This window comes from Fukomys damarensis, unplaced genomic scaffold (assembly GCF_012274545.1).
Source record: "Fukomys damarensis isolate Sample0158 unplaced genomic scaffold, DMR_v1.0_HiC HiC_scaffold_6, whole genome shotgun sequence".
NCBI lineage: Eukaryota > Metazoa > Chordata > Mammalia > Rodentia > Bathyergidae > Fukomys > Fukomys damarensis.
In genome coordinates, this window is record NW_022900918.1 from 30,073,746 (window position 1) to 30,088,680 (window position 14,935).

A 14,935-nucleotide genomic window follows, 5' to 3' on the forward strand; every position below is an offset into this window, starting at 1 on the left:
GTTATAACACTTTGGGCACAACTTTTTCATTTTATTTTCTACACTAAAATACGATAGCCTATTAAACAGTTGGATAATACAAAGAACTGAGAGCACAAATACTTGATTATACCTGAAAACAGACTGAAAAGGTAAGTTTCAAAATAAAAATATTATCTTACCACCAATAACTGTGCCATCTTCTGTGCTTCTCTCGTCAAGGGATCAATGATAGCAACAACGTCAAAAAACATATCATTCTCTTGAGGACTTATCTTTATAATGCTAGGAAAATAGAAAACAAGCAAAAGATGATGGGTTAGGTTCATAAGACACCTTACTAATCACGATCTTTAGAACTTCATACAGTCTCACAAACTGCTTTCTCACTAGAGTAAAAAATCCTAGTTATTTGATACAACAACAATGCAAATTTGAAAGTCTGTACTGTGTTCAACAGGTTACAAAACTGGAGAAATTCAAGAAAATATTTGTAAGTTTTACAAACAAGTGGTTAAAAATCCTTGAAGAATAATAAATAAAGTTTTAAGCCTTCAAAATCCACATGGATAATATAATGGAAAAAATAAAGCCAAGATGCTTGTGTGTCGGCTATATTTCCTCAGAAATTAGAATAAAAAATTATTCAGTATTGTTATCAGTTTAGTATTTTACAAAATCAACATATTATAACAGGGAAATAAAAAACATTCACCTTTTTATTAACCCCTTAATTTACTGTGTCACTTAGGTGTTTGTTTACATACTATGTATGATGTTTGGGCAGGCATCATTTCAACCAGTTGATTCTTGTATTGAATACATTTGATAAAATTATCATTTTAATATTTTCTGTTATATTATAAAAATTAACTAAAAACATGCAATTTTTGGTCATCCTATATTTAAATAATTGGGCTAAGTGGTTAATTTATATTTGTGGTACTGAGGATTGGACCTAGGCCTTACACAATGGGCTACATCCCCAGTAAACATTTTTTTCATCCTGAGGTAAGGTCTTACTAAATCATTAAGTTGCCTTGTGATCCTACTGCCTTAGCTTCCCACGGTGCTGGCATTATAAGCAGAAACCTCCATGCCTGGCTTATCATACTGTATTTCCATCCTAGTCTTCCTCTTCACTTCCTTCACTTGGTGCTTTCCATTTCTGTCATTCAATGATGTAAGTTCTAAACTAAAAGATGGACTTATCTTTAAAACGAATTGGGAAAATGTTACAAGTATAAAAAAGGCCAGTGGGAAAAATTCAATTATATATTTGACATAAAGGTTAATAATATGTATCTTATTAAAAGTATAAAATATTTCAATTGAATTACTGTTTTAACAATATAATCATATAGCAAATAATTTCCTTGAGATGTAGGATGAATGAACTGCATATTTTACATATTCTAGAGGAGAAAGTGGAGAAAGCTTACCAAATGGAGAGTGACATATGTAAATTTACAGGAATATTTTAATTATAACAGTGGCAAAGTCAGACAACAGATTGCGATGGATAATTATTTCTAGAAATAGGTTATAAATTAGATCTAATATTAAAATGAATCACTACAATTTTTGCTTTCTTTAGTTATCTTGCAAAAGTTTTACAAATTACTGTTTGTGATGATTATCATGACACATGAACTTGAATGAGTTGAAAACACTGAGCCGATTAGTAAAGCACAGTTCTGGGTTTGTCTGTAGATGACTCATATGCAGGCCTGCAAACTGAGAGGGGAGCCCCACCTCATCTGTATCCAATAAGCTTGTACCCTGGATAGAATGAAAAGGTAAAGAAGGAAGTGTCCCTGTTCGGAAGAGATCCAGTCTTCCTGAGCGGGTCCATACTTTGCTGCTGGCACCTCTGGACATTTGTCTCCAGGCCTGAGGTTTCTTCAGTTTTCCACTGCAGATTGGCACCTGAAACCCTCCGGTGAGTTTCCAGGTCTTTGACCTTGAACTGGTGTTGCAATCTTGATCTTTCTTGTTCTGTGGCTTCCATCTTTTTTGTTGAAAAGCTGCTGGATTCTCCCAACTCTGATTCCACAGGCAGTCACTATGGATTTTCCCATCTTTGATGGCTGTTTGTCTATTGACTCTGTTCCTCTAGAGACCATAATACACTGTTGTAGCTGCCATTCAAAATCCTGCTTTTTCCCCAATGAGTGTTAACTCTTTGAGGCTGTATGCGCCAGGATTTCATAGTTTTCATCATCTAATTATATTAGTACTGAAAGATATTCAAGGCAATTTTCTGAGCCAAATTCTGAGCCTACTAGTGGGTATTACCTTGATTCACCTAAGAACAGAAGCAGAATGTACTATTTTTTATGCAACATTAACAAGATGCTAACTCTATCTCCACTTCCTATTTAAGGTCATAGATTTGTACTCAATTGCTAAGAAACTACAGATATACTTCATGCCAGTGGCCAGAAGGAATAATGTCAAGTATACTGATAGTCAATAATTATTAAAGCTTAGGTCAGGGAAACAAAAACAGTGAAAACTACTTGAGGTATGCACAGTTCATCAACTCTTTTAGATACATCAAACATATCTCAAACAGGCCACAACAGTGGAAAACTCTGAACTGCATTTTGTCTTGATACAATCAGTCTATTATACAACAGGTATAAAGGATGCTGTTAAAACCACTCTTCATTACACAGGATCCTTTTTATGAAGGCTCTTGGGAGAAGTTCCTTTGTCTTCTCTCTTCTAAGAACAGTTACATTCTGCCTGAACAGTGAGTATGTTTTCATCTCATGAACTTTGGAATTGTGCAAATTGGTAGATTTAGAGCTTAGTTCCCGGTTTGCTCAGGGAAGGTCATTATTACAGGAGTGTGCAAAGGCTCCTTCAAAATGATTTGTACTGCACATTCTCCAACAGCTTGCATTTGTCACTGTGAAGTTCCTAGGATGATGGGGTGACAGGTTAAGATTGATTTTTGCTTTTGGCAAAGACATTAGAAGAACACAATTCCACATATTATTCTGGAGGGAAGCATAGAGATTCAAAGAGATCCTTCAGGCAGAAAAAAAGATAATTGTGCCTTTCCTTTTCATTTTATTTGGAATTTCAATTTATCCCTAGCATTTTCTTTCTCCTCTTGCAAACCTTTTTTTCCATATTATTGATTTTTTATTGAATTTGTTAATGTTACAGAGTTCTTGCACTGCCAAACCATGCCTGAGAATCCAAAGAAATAAATGTTACAATGGACTGCCTTATCCACCCATCGTACAGTATATTCAAACTTGATTCATGTGCGTTTTTGTAACTTCACAATCTTAAAAAGTTGTAACAAGAGCTGGAATTTAAATCTGCTGTAGGTAGATTTCCAATACAGTGTGCCATTAAATAAAACCTCATATTCATCTCATCTCACCTCTCAATAACCCCCAATGAAATTCTGTGGGACAATTCATACTTTTCAAGGAAAATATGTGACTCAAGGTGCAAGAGATTACTGTTTTTGGTTCCCAAATGAAGTCTTCAGCTTAACCAAGAGTCTTTTATTTTTCACTCAATCATCCAAACTCCCCTGGCTGGCTCAGCTACTCACCCAAATACACCAACCAAAAGGCAGGCATCGTACCTCCTGCCACCTCAAATAATGTCAACATTACTGCCCACAGTGGCCACCAGGGGCTGTCAGGAGGCACTGTGTGTGGCCTCATGCAGTCGGATTCCTGGACCAGCATGTTCAAGACTGAAATCCTATAAGAAAATGCCCAACACCAGGGCAGTTTTACTCACTTGCTTTACTCTTGCCAGTAGCATGTTTGCAACTCCTGCATTTGGCAAAGGGATTTATTACAGAGAAAGCCAGACTCTGCATCAAGTGGTTACTACCACTATGAAATACTTCTGCTGAACCAAACATACCAGACCAGGGAAAAACTGCAAGAGTCTGCTGTAATCAACCTCTTTTTGCTCAAATTCTTTCCACTGGTCTTCATCCTTCTTCACGGCCTTCGTGCTGGCCCCAGGGCCCGCAGTACCCGCGCCCGTGACCCCGCCGTCACCCGGCCTGGCCCACACCGCTCCGCTTGCGGCATTGGCAGTCCGGCTGCTCTGCTCCTTCTTCTTGTTGTCTCTCTTGGCGAAGAAGTTGTCCAGGCTTCCCTCCTCCGTCTCCGCCATGGACACGGCCTCCTCGGCCCGGATGGGTGGGGCCTGGAGCCCGGGGTCGAGGCCACTTCTCTCTTGCAAACCTTCTAATTTAAGATATTTTGTAAAATTTAAATATTCTTATGAGCCAATTTAAATTTTAGAAAGAATAGGGGCCAGGAATTTAGCTCAGTGGTTCCACCACCTGACTTGCAAGTAGAAGGTCCTGAGTTCGATCCCCAGCAGTACAAAACAAACAAACAAACAAATATGTGTATCTTCCTAAAAAATGCTAAATGAATACATTTTTATGTGATTACAGAAGTACACACATTTGCTCATTAATACACATTACTATGGAAATAATATATGCATAAATTCAAATTAAAATTTACTTGAATTGCTTGTTCATCTCTGAGGTATACCCTAGTATCAATTTATTTTTTTAAATTAAGTTTATTGGCATATTTAGGTATACACAGTGATCACATTCACCAGAGGGAATTTAATATATCTTGATTCTTATTTTTTCCCATTTCTGTTTCCTCCCTTCAACCTTCTTCCTCTCATTTATACGGTTAATCAACATTTTCTAAAATTAATAGTATGTTACTTTATGTAGAAATTTATAAAATAGAATTTTATTTAAAAATATAATTTTCCCTAGAAGGAAAAAAAATTAGAAGAATGCATACTCCTTGATGAAGAATGGTAGTTCTAGAGAAAATTACTGGTGGTAATTTTAAGACACCTGGGCGAGCTCAGGGAATCTTTAGTGGGAGTACAGTATTTAGAAAAGCTAGTTATTTTTACAATCAACAAGGATCTCTAACAGAGAACATGGATTTAGAAATGACCAAGAAATCAAACATATATTTGTCAAACCTTGCATTTCCTTCTTATCACTGGTACCTTGCAGAAAATGTCCCAGTTTTGTAGTGAGGCAACCTGACTGGGCTAACCTACATTTTCCAGATTGTTCCAAGCCTGGATGGCGCCTGAGAGGTTTACAGCAGATTCTAAGGGCAGCAAGGTGGCAGTAGCCACTCTGCAACTAACATGGAAATGACTATCACTGAGTTGCTGATTCACTCTGTTGACTTCAAAGTAGCAGATGGACCTACAATGTGTTCAACTTTCCCCTAGATTCTCCCTCACCTCTTTTGATTTCTGATCATTTGTGTGTGTGCACTTAGCCTTATGAGAGATGGCTTCCACTGTGGCAGGATGCCAACGTCAGAGGCAACAGGGGCTGATGCAAGTTTCCATCCATCTTTGTAAAGTTTCAGTTTGCTCTCCAGTCATCCTGTCTTAAAGCCACCTTCCCAACTGCATGCCTTGCGAATTTCAAGTTCCAGTACCAGAAGTTGCTAGTCTTGGGCAGACTGTTTTACTAGCTCTGACAATTGTGTAAGGTCAAGTCCCTATACAATCCTATGTAAATTTATCTACCCATCCCTCAGATACAACCAACCAAATACACATGTACATGGTATGTCCAGTGCTCTGAGTAAAAACTGATTAACAGTCTAGCACTGCTAATGATTTTCTCTTTAATTTTCCTAGGCTTCCAACACAAAGAAAATCCAACAGTCATTATTTCTTTAATAAATTAAAACAGAGCTCATCCCTTATACACAGAGGATATGTTTCACTTATTCCTAGTGATGCCCAAAATCTAGGTTTTTTTTTGCCTTGATATACATACCTACAATAAAGTTTAAATTATAAACAAGGCAGAGATTAGCAATAATAAAATATAAAAATTACAATAGACTATAATAAAAGTTTTGTGAATATGGTCTCTCAAATTATTTTATTGTATTTTACTCTTCCCCTACCCATCCCATCCCATCTATTTGTTCTAATTGGAAACTTTCCTTGGAACCACAGGTTTGGATAAAATAAAAGAGCAACATATTAACTAAAAAAAAAAAAATTATTTTATTGTAACTGTTTTATTTACTTATTTTAGGTTCACATTGATCACATGTAACCAGAACCAGAGAAAGTTAAAAACTGGGTAAAGTAGGGCAACTGTACCTTAAATCAGGTTATCATTAAGTTTCACTGGCCTAGGTCCTCTATTGCAGGTGGTATTCACATTTCTCCCTGATCCATGTGCGTTAATTTTACAGTTTATCTTTCTTTTTATTTCTTTTGTTTCCAAGTTGTGAGAGATACTTCGTTATTTGTGTAGCAAACACAAATCATAGCTACAGCACAATAAGTATCTACACATATACAAGGAAGTAGGCTTGAATCACATAACCCATGAATAGTAGGGAACATTGTCTGTAGTTTACACACTATGAAACTGAAGCTAAGACAGGTCAGAGCTAGTTAAGTGGCATTCTGGTGTTCACATGCTGGTTTTTTTTTTGTTTTTTGTTTTTTTTTTCCCAAGAAGGCTCATGCCTTCATACATGCCTTCAAACAACCTAAGTCAACAGAGATAAATATATCATGACAACATATATACACAGGAACCAAAAATGCTTAAAATGCAGTGATCCTTAAACTCACCTGACCAGAGAACAGTTGTCTCCTCTGAATATGAGTCAACATCCCAGAGTAGTGCTCCATAGAACACATTTTGGGACATATTGTTGTAAATTATCATCTATTTGAAATTTCATAAGTTATATGGAAAATACTTAGTACAAGTACTCTGACATTTGATCAATCAGTACTCCAGTGGACTCAGATATTGGAAGATGCTGCAAAAATTAAAAATGATCTTGACCGTGAGAGAATGACATTAAGAGTAAGAGACCTTATTTACACTTTCAGTTTCTCACACCAGAGAAACTATTTGGTATGTACACGTGTGTCCTATTTATTTTACTTAAGGGCATCACCTCAATGTACATACATTTAGTTATAAATGTTTCTAATTTTGCATTTTTTATGGTGGAGTAGTACTCCATTTTATATTAAAAAAACCCCACATTTTCTTTATCCAGTCTCCAGTTGGTGGGCTGTTCCCAAGTTTTAGTTATTACAAACTGTGCTACTATGAACATGGGTGCATATATATCGCGGTGGTATGATTCTTTTAATTCTCTTGGGAAGATATCCAGCAGGGGAATAGCTGGGTCAAAGAGGAAGGGGAAGTGGGAAGGGCAGGGGAAAGGAAAGAAGGGAATGGAATACCAGAAAAGGAAAAACAGAAACAAAGCCTTTGTTAATAGGGAGGGGTGGAGGGGTTGAAGAGAGGGCAGGGAATGGGGGAAAAAATAAGAACCAAGATAGATTATGTAAAGGTTGCAAACATCCAATGATGAATGTCATTATATTGCATACCTAAAATGTACCAATAAAATTAATAAAAATATAAAAAAGAATAAGAGAAATCATGTTAGGTTTAACTTACATAAAACTTCATATTTTATATGTATCATCCTATATTTAGAAGAATATATAATTAACTGGAATATTTTCATTTTTTATGGTACTAGAGATAGAACCCAGGACCTTGCACATGCAAGATAAGAAGTGATCTACCAGCTATACCCCTAGCCTTGTAATTTCTTTTTCTAACACTGTCAAATATATTTATTCTCCAAAAAAGAACTTGTAATTCTAGTTTAAATTTCACTGTTATGAAAATAAAGAGAAACAGTAATTGAGTGTAGCATGCAGTGACAGAAAAGTCTTGAACAGATATCATTATATCATTACCTGTGCTTCTCTTTAAGAAATGTGACATTATACCGAGATGTATGCTCAGGCAAAGAGGAAACAAGGGCATCAACTTTCATAACAAGGTCACTTATGCTAGATAAACAAGATAAAACAATATATGAGATTTTTAGGAAGAGAAAGTTTCATATTTTGTTATAATTAATGCTGCAAGAAAAGATCTATACATATGGTTATACATGGTTAAAGCTCCTATGAAAGACTATAAAGAAAACCTACAACAGAGAGGGTGAATATTTTATTTTATTTTAGTTTTTGGTAGCAGGGACCTTGCTCTTGAGAGGCATGTGTAGAGCCATTGAGCTAAATCCCCAGCCCTAATAGTGAACATTTCAGAGACTGAGTACCCAAACTGTAACCCCAAACCTACTTATTTATCGCAAAGTGCCAATACTACAATTAAACCTGAATGTTTAATGTTCAGGTGCTAGGGCAATGCTGGGTTGACTTGGTTCGCCTGATGATAAAGAGGGCTCTGCATGCCAGCTGATGCATGAATGCCAAAGGTTTGACACCACTGACCTACAGCTAAAATGTCAAGGCATTCAACACAATAAGCACTGATCATATATTTCTATTATGTAACAAAAGTATAAACACAAATATGGGAATCATGCATATAACCTTCAAAAAAGTGATTACCTCTTAGGGAGGGATTGGGGCTGGATGGTTAAAAAACTAAGAGAAAGTAAGACCCAAGGCAAGTAAAATATTAACTTCTACAGCAATGAGTAAATGGAAGTTTTATTACTTTTTCATATCACCAATAGGTGTTTTATTATTGATCTTTACTACTTTACATAGTTGAAACATTAAATCTTAAAAAGAAATCATGCACAAAATTCCAAATCCCAAAATGAACTCTTATGATTTAAACACTTACTCTTTTGGGATGACTTTCATACTTTCAACAATGCTTTTAATTTTCTCTGCTAAATTATTGAAAGTTATCTTTTCCAGCAAGTAAAAATCTTCTACATAGAAATCTTCACTTAAAGGTCCTAAAAACTTACAATAAAATACTTATATTATTGTATATTTTCTAGAAGAGAGCAGTTTAATAAAACTATTTTCTGATCAAATAGATATTTCTTAAGCAAAAAATGATTAGATGTTAAAGAGATAATGACAATTAATCCCACCATTTACCAAATTCATTGGGAAACAAACAAAAAAAGAAAAATATTTTCTGACTCTGATACTACAAATATTATTTGCATAAACACCAAAATAAAAAAGTAGTAAGCTGTTTCCACTACCAAGTTTTACTTAAAAATTATGATGCTTCCAGATATTTCTGAAGGTAATTATCTACAGTTCATAAATCTTTTAATTTCAATTTTCTATATTTATCTGTAAATTATACTGCATATTATGTAGACCTGAATTAATATATAAATCATAAAATACCAAAGAGACAAATCACATGATTACTATAATAATTCCAATATATCTTAATCTAACTTATAACTGTATATGTGATTTATAGTAGGGCAAGATAACTTAGCTCAGCTTTCATAACTACACAGTAAGAAACTACAGTTAATAACTACAGAGTAAGAAACTATCAAACTGACACATACATAAATTCTCAAGATGGCTATCCCATCACCACCACTATTAACTCTATCTGGAACATTTCTTGTGGAAGCTATCATGTGCAATCATCATAATACTCTGTACACAAGACCCCGATGTAGAAGGTAAGACAGACAGACACATGATCCAGTATATTTTTTCTCAATAGAAACTAGAATGTAATGGCTTCAGCCAAACTTTCTTACTCCCCTTTATCTGCATCCACAATTAATATTGTCAAAAAATTACTGCAGTATCATATAGTCCTTAAATCATTCCTCTCACTTGTGCAGGTGACTTTGTCAAATATATGTTTCATCTCAAAGAGAAACTACAGGGATTTAAAAACATGTGGGGAGGGCTGCTGGGCGTGGTGGCTGACACCTGTAATCCCAGCACTTGGGAGGCTGAGGCAGGAGGATCACTGTGAGTTTGAGATCAGCCTGGGTGGGCTACATAGTGAGTTCCAGGTCAATTTCAAGTATGTAGTGAGACCCTGTCTCAAAAAAAAAACAAAAAAACAAAAATAAAAACATGGGGGGAAAAAGGCAGCATGATCTCAAAGGAGCTAATAGGAATATTTCATTGCCTTAGGATCTGCTGTGATTTTTAAGGTAATTTTGAAAGAATTTAATTCTACCTATATTACTTCTAGTAATACAGCTAGGTAGCTTTGTTAGTAACTCAAGACATAAAAATCTTAAATTATTTCCTTAAGAGATTAACAAGATTAGCTATTTCTGTTGATTAAGTTCATCAGAAAACACTCTATTTCATCTATGTAAGCATGGCATCAAACAGGTAAGGGAAATTTAATTTTTCTGTATCTTATTTCTTGTACTAAAAGATGAATATATTTGTGGAATAATGTGATTTAAATAGTGTAAAATCATGTAATGTCCAAGCTGGGAAAAGAATAGGAAACTTGAGATAAAATGTATCTTGTGCTTAACTTTTCTTTATAACATTTTGAAAATATAATTTTTTCAGTTATACATAACTACTATAACACAAATGAATTAGCTCCTTTGATAGCTCATTAAAATTTCTGATAACTCATTAGAATTTTCATTGATACATTGAGCTAAAAAATCTCTTTCCATAAGTTGGATCAACTATACTTGATTGTATACTGACTCATCTAGTGCAACTAAAATCAAGTCTACAGCTGTACCCACTTGCATGAAAGCTTTCAAACTGTTCAAAAGAGAATATGTTAAAGTAGTATTGAAAATTGACTGTGTCCAAGTCCATTCCATGTGCTCTACACAAAAAGCATTTTAACCTGACAACAGTTTAAATATTGTCCAAATCAAGAAAATATGAGGGGCTGGGGATTTGGCCCTGTGGTTCCTCCGCCTGCCTCACAAGTGCAAGGTCCTGAGTTTGATCCCTGGTACAAAAAAAAAAAAAATAAATAAAAATATATATACACACACACACACACACACACATATGCACAGAAGTTGCATACATAATTAATAGTATAGCCGATTTTGTATGCAGATCTGTGTGGCTTTAAAAAAAAAAGCCTTACTTTTTCCTACATTGTTGTCTCATGTGTTTCAGCAATTTGTAAGTATGTGCTGTGATAAAAATAAAATGAGTACAATTATAGTAATAGCTCTATTTGGAGATATAAATCAATTTTCAATTTTTTTGGTGTCAGTTAAAATTATGTAATCATCATTGTACCCTAGCTTCAATGGCTTATAATTTTAATTTTGACTGTGTTAAATTCTAACCCTAATTCTAAAATCTAATTCTATATTCTAACCTAAACATCTGACATATTCTATGCTAAAATGTCATAATTATTTCAAGTATTAGACTGTCTGATTCAGAATTATGAAAATCTGCTACAATTCCTGTGATCATTATGCCTTACAGCACTTCTCTGAGATAAGAGTAATTGGCTAAGAACTATAGCATAGTTCATAAATCACAATACTTAGTATTACTTTCAAGCCACAGGATAATCAAAATTACATTTTTCCATTAATCAACACAAAATGTCAACATAATCTGACTGGTCATCAAACTCTGTCATCAGTCTTTTCTGACTTCAACTCTTGTTTCAATTGCCTACTCAACAATTCTCAGGTCCAGAAGTGAATTCTCTTCCACTCCTGAACACCTTATTCATCTTGCAGTCTTCCTCACCTTGATCCACATTAACATTATTCTATCTAGAAGACTTGTTCACAGCAGGTGAAAGATTAATATCTGAATATTTTAATCAATTTTAAAGAAAATGAGGATAAAATATAGTTTTAGAATTAATTAACTATGACTAGTATTTGTTGTTACTGATATTGTAACACTACGTATGTATACTAAAGAAAATATATGACAACAAAAGATAACCATATTTTTAAAACTGTTTTAAAAAGCTGTATTTCTTTCCAAAAGAACTGTTAAAAAAAAAGCAATGCCATTCCTAGGCTTCTACATAGCTCACTATCAAAATTCATTAATATCTTTTACAATAATAAATGGCACAGTTGTCACCAATTTGTAAAACAGCACTGCATACAGATGAATCTGAGTGTAACACACAGGTGAATAGTTCATAAAAATATGGAAAAACGAAACAATGAGAATGCATTACAGCTTTGAAGATGATTTAGGGATATATACATTGATAATTTATCCCAGAGATGTAACAAATACACTGCACTAGTTGATTTCTCTTTTTTTTTCTCCAGTCCTGGGGATCAAACTCAGGACCTTGCACTTGCTAGGCAGGTGCAGTGCCACTGAGCTACATCCGTGGCCCTTAGTCCATTTCTTAATAAATGTAAGTACCAGATTTAATATTTTTACTTAACAAAATCAGATTATACTAAAAATTAAGTAGATATTTCTTTTGGGTCAATTAAGACTAATCATAAAAATGTTTGTGATATATTAACTGCTTAACAGTTTAACCTGAGTGTCACCTGAGCAGTGTGTTTATATACTGACAATCCTGACTGTCCTCACACAGGTGTCACTTTAACCAGTCAATTCTGGTGTGCACGAGACACACTCATACATCTGTTTGTTTTATATCAATGATTTTTTGCATACTTTTTTATTTAGAATGTGGTCTTTTCCTTTGATGTTTGTTTCTAGTGCAATGTAACAATAAGTTATAGTTATATTCTTTTACTAATTTGTGCTTATTTTGTGAAAAATAATATAATTTTGTGCTACAATCTATAAATACTTACTGTAAGTACATTATATATAATTTTTACACTTCTCCAGAATTGAGTGATATGATTTTTACAATACAAAACAGACACATTTGGGACACTGAGACTGAATAGGAAGGAAGCACCAGAAGATATGCAAAAGAAAAAACTAAAAAAGGGAGAAAACAGCATATCAGAGAGGAAAAGCCTGTGTTACAAAATAGAAAGACAGAGCCATGGATTTAGCTCAGTGGTTCTGCTGCGTGCCTCACAAGCACAAGGTCCCAAGTTCAACCCCCAGTACCAAAAAATAACAAAACAAAAAATGGAAAGACAAAAAAGACATCTTCTTATTGTCAACTATTCATACTATAGAAATGATAATAGAATTCAGGGCTGGAGATGTAGCTCAGTGGCACAGTGCCCACCTGGCAAGAATAATGTCCTGAGTTGGAACCCTAGAACTAGGGGGGAAAAATAGAAATGATAGAATTTAGAAGAAACAAGGGCTGGGGATTTAGCTCAGTGGCTCCACACCTCCTGCCTCATGAACACAAGTTCCCAAGTTTGATCCCTGGTACTCAAAAAAAAAAAGAAATGAAACTAAGAACATTCCAATAGTAGTCAACAATTATAGTAATTCTATGGTCAGTGTTGACCAACATCTAACAAGCTATCCTGTAATCAAAAAGTGAAGAAAAATATTACTATAAAATATTTGTGTATCTTCCGCACCAAACAATATGGAGATCATTTGTTATTTATTCAAAGCAAGGGGGTTTAAAAGTCATTTACAATTTAGATTATGTTTAGTAGAACAAATACAGGATAGTGAAACACCAACCAGCACATTCATCATCGATGTCTTCACCATTTTAAGTGTAGACATTTTTTTGAAACTGTACCATCCAGAAGAAAAAAGGAAAGGCAGACATGACAGTGTAAAGTGTGTTGTTCAAAAAAAGACACTAATGCAAAAAGAATTTGGAAAGATACTAGATACTACTGTCCAGACTGTAATGTTGCACTGTGTATTGAATGTTTTAAGATATGCCATGCACAGAAAAATTAATAAATAAATGTGATAAAATTTTCATTTTTATATTTCCTGTTATTTTGTAAAAAGTTTTAAAAATGAAAATTTTGGTTATCCTGTATCTAAATAATTGGAATGGCAAATGGTTAAGAAAAATTTATATGATATGAAATTATGTGATAGGATTAAAATCATGCATTTAAAAGAAACAGAAATATCTATGGTAGAAAAAAGAGTTCAAAGGTAAAAACAGTAAGCTATGAGTAGTACATCTTATTAGGAAGACAGGAGGATTTTTTACAGCTTTTTTGCTCTCATTGAGTTTATTTCTATTTTTATAGCTTTTTAGATTATGTTAATATTATGTGGTAGTTATATTACCTAACACTTCAACATTTACAATGAAAATTTACTGTAATTTGACAAACACTGTAAACAAAGATACAAGAAAAAGATACGATGTCAGCACTATACAACAATGGTTTCTCAACGTTGTAATGTGTAGTACTTTCTCTAATCCTTTTATTAGAACAAAATAAGAGTTATATGCATAAAGGACACTCTTGCTCACACGCATTCGCGACTGGGGGAATGTCACCATGAGAGGTGAAAGAGGTGAAGGAACAGGCAGTGTGTCAGGCACCCATTTTACTCCTGCTGAGTCCCGACTCAGGCGTTCATCATATAAGCAGCACCACACCAGTATGTGTCACACCAGGTGTGTTGTGACAGAAAGAGGTCAAGAGACTCAGTACATCGGGGTCACTGGAAAAGGTGAGCAAGTGCTACCTCCACTTACTTTGCCATTGCTGACAATACTCATTTCTCCAGGACGCAATTTAAGTACATCTTGACAGAACAACTGGTGTGTTCGGAAAATATTTACTCCAACAGTATTATATTTTTTCTCAAAAGCATTCTTATCCATTCCCTAAAATACAAGATAAAAATAGCAAAGTTAATAAGAGGATAGTCAATATGCAGAAATTTTTAACAAAACTAACTTTTAGAAGTGTTATCAGAAAATTTGAAATTAATTTTCTTCATAAATAACATTTAAAAAAGAATCCACCTTTGCCAAATCATGCAGTTATTTAATTCTTGTTATAAACAGATATAGTTTGCTATTTATTCTTTGAGATTTCAAGAGGATTACTGAATTAGTAAAATTTTCAGAGATATCAATTAAATAAAAGAAATGAATTAAAATGTTTATTAAATTCTGAACTAAGTACTACTCATTTTAGTGTTTTCAATAAAAAGTGTTTAAATTAGAAATACCCTATCTCAATCCACTATACTAATCCCAAAAGATAAATTTAGTAAGAGC

At 34.2% G+C, this 14,935-nt stretch overlaps 1 protein-coding gene across 1 annotated transcript in view; it reads right to left on the minus strand.

Annotated features, from left to right (window-relative positions):
* The window catches only part of Uggt2 (UDP-glucose glycoprotein glucosyltransferase 2), a 175,517-nt gene that overhangs the window by 56,008 nt on the left and 104,574 nt on the right, over positions 1–14,935 (minus strand). Inside the window, exons 22-25 of the mRNA XM_019208509.2 lie at positions 14,405–14,536; positions 8,696–8,820; positions 7,792–7,887; positions 162–264 (exon numbers count right to left, since the gene is read on the minus strand). Coding sequence (XP_019064054.2) covers positions 162–264; positions 7,792–7,887; positions 8,696–8,820; positions 14,405–14,536 — 456 coding nt within the window. The remainder of the gene's footprint in view (positions 1–161; positions 265–7,791; positions 7,888–8,695; positions 8,821–14,404; positions 14,537–14,935) is intronic.